We start from the raw sequence: 7,483 nt of genomic DNA on the forward strand, positions 1-7,483 counted from the left end.
ATAGACTTATTCGATTATGTGATTTCATAGATTCAAAAATAAGACGATTATTTTTTGCGGGAATCCTTGGCATTTCTGACTCTAACTCCGAGACTGAGGTAGAGTGCCGAGTAGTCCGTCCATTGCTCCAGAGACAACGATTTCTTGCCCCTTGATCCTCAAATACGTGTCCGTACTCAAGTCACGATTTAATTAGATGAAATCAAAATTTACTCTGGTCTAAAGTGGGGGAATGGTTAGAAAAACTTCTTATAAAAACAAGTACAGTGCCTTAGATATCTCAAGTAGCGAAAACAGAGTAAACCACGCACACTGCAGGTAAAGAAGAAAAACATTGAAGAAGAATAGAGCAAGGACAAGAACGGCGAGTAGAGTAACGCTTACACTAGGAGATTTCATTGTGTATAGGCCTTAGAGTTAGCCTAGTAGGACGATAAGCTCCAACAAGATACAACCCTCAGTGACACTAGCCAGAATGCCGAAGATAGGGAAATCTCCATCGCATCTGTATTTAAACTCAACAAGAGTGAGGAGCGATCGCTGTTACTGGAGGCGGTGATGACGAGTATAATGATTTGTAACGTAGGGCTCACTCCGGGATATTCCTTGTGCATATGCTGGTCTTAGAGTTAGCCAAGACCATAAGCTCCGACAAGATACAACCTTAAGATCCAACCCTCGATGTTTGCTGGAATCTCGATCTTAGTCGAAGGTTGTGTGGATTAGATCATAATGGATAACGTTACACATACCTTGGTTTCTTTCCCATCAATACGCTGCATCCGTCAACTATAAGAGCCGGTATATAATGTAACAGCCATGATAAAATGACATAAATAAATTTGCATCGAGTCTGAACAACAAAGCGATACCAAATTGCTTCATTTGCCGGTAACTTGAATTGTGATTTGTACGTTACGTCTCTCAATTGCCCTGAAAATTATAAAAATACACATTTTTCATATAAGAATGAAAGTAGAGGTAATATTTATATATTTATTTCTTTTCCGAGGGTGGTTGGCGTGAATTTAATGAAGATTTATTAATTATACTTAGATTATAAATGAGGAAGTTGGAAGGGCGAATGTTTTATATAATCAATCTCGATTGAGCTGAACGGATCCAAAATTAAATTGACATAGGTCTAAAATGGATTAAGCAAAACCACTTAACACAAGTGATACTATTAAACGCCCCTCCTCTGGTGAAGCCAGGGTCGAATTAGTTGTATTCGTATATAAATGTTGCTATCCATAAATACCTTCGATCGAATTCCATGATTTCAAGATATCATTAAAAAGTATTCTTACCCCACTTCAAAGGATTTCTTTTCCCAGAAATTGCGTATATGTTAATTTTCTTGTCGCCTTTTGTGAATCTCTCATATGTTTCCCAAGCAGCTGCTATTATAGCGTTATTAACTAAATCGACGGGTGTTATATCCAAATTTATTGCATCATTTGCTATGTATGTGTGTGTAACTCCCATGTAAGGTCCAAGTATCATCTATAAATAGTTTTATATACATTATTGTGCCTTCGGATATGGGATAAGTTTATTTGATATCAGTGATACAATATAGTTGTTAATTTTTGTATTCGTACATGTGTCTGAGCTCTAAAACAAGAGCAGATACAAAACCAACAAGTGATCATTATAAAAAATTAAGTAATGTAACAGTAGTTTTAATTATATTTACCCCGCTCGGTCCAAATGCATTTTTTGCATCGACCCATCCAGGAGTCGGTTCCTCAAACGCGGCTATCACTGCAAATTAACAATTTAACAATCAAACTCAAATATCGTTATTCAATATAATACCGTTATTGATTTTCGAAATTCTATCTATTGTTTTATTAACAAACTTAAAGGGTGTTTTCTGATTTCTCAGGAATGTACGTTTACAATGACGAGCCAACAAACAGCCTGATCGCTTCAATTCATTTTTTATTTTCAAAACTAATGGGATACCCCATTAGCAAACCCATCTCATATTATTTTGTTTCCTATAAATGATTTTTGTAAGCAAGGAAGAAACCTTGATCAAAAATAGACCCCTGAGGGATCCCTTACATTTACAGGAAATAATTGAAATGCGTTTGCATGCTAAAACTAAGATGTCATGTCATAAAATTGCAGATTTTTGCTTAACATTTTTGTATATAGAAGAAAATTATTTATTAGTATTTTCCAGATTTAAAACAGTTTTAAAACAAATACCAGTAATGTTAGAAGGTATTGTTTTTCTTTTTTTTGTTCTGTAGTAAATTTAATAATTGTATTAACTTAAAAATTAACTAACATGACTGTATTTTTTTAAATGTTGAAAAAGAGTAACTACTGATTTTCTTGCCGGTTCTTCTCGGTAGAATCTACTTTCCGAACCGGTGGTAGCTTCACTTAATTGTTAAATGACGATTCAAAAGTGCTTGTAAAAGCCCACTTGAATAAAGTATACTTTGATTTTGATTTTGATAAAAAAGTCAAAAGTCGTGGACAAAGAACATATTTGAAGAGAAGGCTTAAAGTTGCTTTTTAAAAACTAATAAAATCAATGAATCATATAGTATACATACCTATAGCGGGTCGCACGATACAAATAGGCAGTTCTCTTGCCTGGCGCCTTATAAGATCTTCGGTAACGGCTTTCGTGAAGGTGTAACTGTTCGGCCAATCTTGGGTGAGCCTATACAAAGAACCTCTCGTTTAAATTATTACACATACATATATGCCATAAATAATGTTTAATATTTATGTGTTAAAATTCCATCGCCTGGAAACTTTCACAAAGAGGATTTTGAATTTCTCTTGCTTTCCTACTGGTTGGATTGTGTCAGGTTTCCAAACCAACTTTTATTTTCATGATTACTTCTATTACAAAATTTACGTTCAAAATGCTGTTGGCGGTGAATTTCGGAAAATACTTTCTTATAAAAAAATCTCGTACAAAATAAGCATACACTCTTTTTATACATATGTACATATATTAGGTAAAAAAATGTGCTCACGGAGTTATAATGTCAGTTAAAGTATCTTCAGGAAGACTCTCAGCAAGATTTATCAGCGCGTCAGGAGGTATAGGACTGTCGTAGAAGTCCTCCTTCACCTCACCTTTGACACGACTCCTTGTAGCGTTAGCGTAGGCTGTAGACACGTGAACTACCGACCTATGGATTATTATTCCTATTAAAAAAGTGCCTTTAAGTGTTTCAGCACTCATTATCCTTATTTTTGGTATTTCACACGAGGACGTGTGAGTTATCTTGATGACCGTGTTTCAGAAGCCATGTATTACTTTATCTGTTACTTAAAATATTAATACTATTGTCTTTCAAACGCTTGATTAAAAACAGTCCGTTTACAGTTATTGTATAGCTAGTTTCTCAAATCCCTTTGCATTATATAGGGAATATTAATAAATGAGGGAATATCGAGTCGAGATGGCCCAGTGGTTAGAAAGCGTGCATCTTAACCGATGATTGCAGATTCAAATTCAGGCAAGCACCGCTGATTCATGTGCTTAATTTGTCTTTATAATTCATCTCGTGCTCAGCGGTGAAGGAAAACATCGTAAGGAAACCCGCATGTGTTTAATTTAATCGAGATTCTGCCCCATGTGCATTCCACCAACCCGCATTGGAACATCGTGGTTGAATATGTTGCAAGCCCTCTCCTTAATGGAGAGCAATGCAGCTGGCAATGCAGCCGCTATCCATACCATATTTGTGCTACAGAAGAGGGCTATTCGCGCAATCTATAACCTAGGAGCTAAAGAATCGTTAAGGAATAAGTTTAAAGAAATCAAGATATTGACTGTTGCTTCTCAATATATATTCTCTAATGTTATGTATGTACGAAAAAATATTAATGATTTCATGAGAAAATGTGATACTCATAACATTGGTACAAGGAACAAACACAAACTTGTTACTCCTGTTACTCGACTGCGTAGAGTCAGTAACTCCTTTGTGGGGCAATGTATACGGTTTTACAACAGGATCCCAGAAAGCGTTCAAAATGCCTCTGTTGCCAAATTTAAAAAAATGTCACTGCTCACTCACCCTTCAAACCGGCACACAACAATACTGACTGTTATTTGGCGGTAGAATAACTGATGAGACCCGTTGGGGGAAACGTGTTCTAGAGTGGAGACCGCGTCTCGCCAAACGTAGTGTAGGACGACCTCGGGCACGGCGGTGTGACGACTTACGCAAGACGGCTGGCAGGAGCTGGATGCGAGTAGCCCAAGAACGATCTCAGTGGCGTGCAATGGAAGAGGCCTATGTCCAGCAGTGGACGGAAATGGGCTGATGGATGGATGGATAACTGATGAGTGGGTAGTACCTACCCAAACCACCACCAAGTAACACACATTGATTCAAACACAGGAAAAACAGGATATACTTTGCAAGTATGTCTCATCCATTACGTACTTGATATTCGCGCAAGATTTGGCAAACTTCAGCATCTCCCTCGTCCCGCGGATGTTTATCAAGGTCGCCGTTTTGATAGTTTCAGCAAAATTGACGCTAGCGGCCGCGTGAAGTATCACATTTACCTGTACAAACCAATATTGAATAAATTTTGTATATTTTAAGAAACCGTGCCGCTGCGGACAAAACCGAAGAAAAAAAAGATCTAAATATTCGGGTCTTATATGATATTACTTTTTGTTCCATTTACTGTCGAAACCCTTGGCTTTTAGACTAGTTGTGAAAAAAGCTTCATCAAAAGTATAACACCTCTCCTTGTTACCTGCACTGGTGACAGAAGGGGTTCGTTTTTTGCCCAGAGGATCGGAATTGCGATTCAACGGGCAATACTGCTAGCTTTCTTGCTACCATTCCAGAGGTCAAGATTTATATAGTAACTAGTATTAGTTCATATTTTTATATGTAGTATTACGAGAGTACCCTTAGCCTTCAGTACGGTGTTATGACATTTGATTCTATATCATAATTTATATCACATTGCTATTGCATATTATGAATATAGCAGGGGCTATTGAATTTACTTTATTATATATTATTATTGTAAATAATTGATCAATAATTTGTAAAACTGTATTTAATATTTTTTATATGGCATAGCATTAAATACTGGCATGTAACACTATTTCTTATTTTAAATATGATTGAGCTGTCATTACAAAACAATTGGATGATAGCGGGGCATTCTAACAAAAGATATTGTAAAATAAGAGATTGAAGCATTATTGTAAAACGATAATATTATTTTGACCATCCCGAACTATTGAAATTACAATAGTATTAGTATGTAATTATGTATTTACTAGTATTTAATGTTATTAATTCTTATGTTAATAAAAAAAATATTTTGTGTATTGAAAAAGAACCCTTATTTACTTATTGTATTCACTCTCTTCCCATCTCCATCTATCCGTCAAGGTGGTCACAGAGAATTTTTTAGAGATTTTTGCAAATTGTTTCAAAACAACTTTCTACTGTGAATAAAGAGACATGTGAACAAAAATGTAACTAAAGAATTAAGTTGATTTTTAAATAGTTAATATTTTATTAACGCTTTAGTATTGGTGCCCATTTCCTGTTCCTTGCCAATGGCCTTTTGCTTGTCAACTTATAAAAGCATGTGATCCTGCATATGATCTATTCAGTTAATTCTTTTGATTCAAACTATTCATCATTATAATCAATCGTACCTCATTGGTAAGCGTATTCCATGTATCTTCATCAATACCAAGATTAATATCTGAGACGTCGCCTTCAATACCCACGATTTTGTCCACGAAACTAGGTTTTTCATTGCGAAGAATTTTAAATACCTGAAATTTTTTTTAATATAAAATTCAATTCTTATTTTAGGCAAACATGGTATTGATTACGTTTTGTTAGTTTTGCTAGCTACCGATATAAAGGTCAGTATGACAAGATTACGCGACTAAGGAACATTATATACCTATAGTATAATAGCTCACAAGCAAAGTAACGAATAATTAAGGTCTAATTAATGTTTATGTAGAGAGAGGACTTTTTCGAAATATTCTTAAATGAATTAATTTGAAGACAGCTAAATGTAATGCATGAAATTTGATAAATAAAATTTAACCTACCGGATTCTCTAAAATTTTATTAACTCTTTCTGAAACGCTTTTTCCTTTCTTCGGTCGCACCAATATATACAGTTTTCTTATGTTCGCTGAACTAGAAATAAATGATACATAAAATGATAATTACACCATTCACTGTCCTCGGTACAAGAACTGTCAAATTGGATTTGCCAGCAGAACCGTGGAAACTGCTGCCATATAAGGCCCCTAGACGAAGAGGTTTATTTTTTTTATAAAAAATCCAACATATAGATTCCTAGTGCTCAAAGATGGATTCACACACTCAATTATAGTTTTTAGAAATTATATGTGCCAGTCTGAAACTCAATGATTATTAAAGAGATAGTTTCGTGATCACTTTGATATGTTTAAGTTTACAGTCTCGGAAATAGTGGCATTTAAACTTACATTGCAATGTTTATTTGGTACATACCGCATCAATTTCTCGATCAGCTGTTTGCCGATGAAGCCCGACCCACCCGTGACGAACACCACAGCATCATCATAAAACTTCTGCACTTGAGAATCGCCGCTTAAAATGGCTTCGTTCAAGAGTTTTCTTCTTTCCAATGACTGTTCTTCAATTGCTATTTCTGGATTCATTTTTTTGAATTTCTCAAATAGAATTAATTATTTTGCTAAGTTAATGACAATGGTTACAATACCTAAGGTAATCTCAAAACACCCACAATATGTTAAAACTCTCTTTAAGGAGATTCTAGAGAGTATTTTACTTCTGCAGGTCTAGCACTTACAACAAGAAGTTGATATATGAATTAGAATTTATAGCAAGTGCATATAGTTCAAATAATTCTAAAGTAAATACATAATTTTATTAATATTTGTTCATTTATTTAAAATATATTCAAATGCTAATATAATCGACCTATCGTTATAAATAATAAATAGACTTTAATTAAAAATCAATCTATTTCAAATACAAATTCCGAATGAAGTGCATATGTGCTTTTGTGTCTGAGACTGAGTTTTCTCCGATCATGTTGGATTCGCTAACTCCTCGGATGAGAGTATGGGAGGAATCCACCTCTGTCTGTAATAAAACACATGATATCACGAAGCAGTTCTCAGGATCGGATGTAGGGAAGGGCAACCAGGGCAACTGCACTGGGGCCTGAATAAATAAATGATCTTATCAATCTATAATATGATTGTAAAGGTTTCCACGCTCCTGTTGGTCTAGGGCCTCCACTACTCTGTGGTCCCAAGGCCAGACCTTTAAATGCGACTGCGACTTTGCATAAAGAAGAAGAAATAGCAGAACAAATGAAGATTTTGCTTATCAAACAGAAAAATGACTGACGTTATGTACCAGATACTATATGTATTTCAAACTTAGATGAATTCCTTGACTGTAAATCAAGTTACGATGCGACA

At 35.1% G+C, this 7,483-nt stretch overlaps 1 protein-coding gene across 1 annotated transcript; it reads right to left on the reverse strand.

The window, feature by feature from the left end:
* Positions 1 to 1,293: 1,293 nt before the first annotated feature.
* On the reverse strand, positions 1,294 to 6,774 carry LOC124541856 (putative fatty acyl-CoA reductase CG5065). The gene is made up of 8 exons (XM_047119764.1): positions 6,522 to 6,774; positions 6,092 to 6,182; positions 5,681 to 5,803; positions 4,434 to 4,558; positions 3,009 to 3,167; positions 2,577 to 2,686; positions 1,700 to 1,767; positions 1,294 to 1,506 (listed from the first exon to the last, which is right to left on the reverse strand). The coding sequence occupies exons 1-8, from the start codon at positions 6,689 to 6,691 to the stop codon at positions 1,294 to 1,296; spliced, it is 1,059 nt and encodes a 352-aa protein (XP_046975720.1). The 5' UTR covers positions 6,692 to 6,774.
* Positions 6,775 to 7,483: the final 709 nt, after the last annotated feature.

Source organism: Vanessa cardui, chromosome 29 (genome assembly GCF_905220365.1).
Source record: "Vanessa cardui chromosome 29, ilVanCard2.1, whole genome shotgun sequence".
Taxonomy (NCBI): domain Eukaryota; kingdom Metazoa; phylum Arthropoda; class Insecta; order Lepidoptera; family Nymphalidae; genus Vanessa; species Vanessa cardui.

Bases quoted from the DNA above. Each gene is read 5' to 3' on its own strand.
- LOC124541856 (XM_047119764.1), bottom strand. From the start codon at position 6,691: ATGAATCCAGAAATAGCAATTGAAGAACAGTCATTGGAAAGAAGAAAA. The intron at 2,687-3,008 runs GTGAGCACATTT...TTCTTTGTATAG, and splicing joins TTAACTGACATTATAACTCC to GCTCACCCAAGATTGGCCGA. The intron at 1,507-1,699 runs GTAAATATAATT...AACTATTTATAG, and splicing joins ATGCATTTGGACCGAGCGGG to ATGATACTTGGACCTTACAT.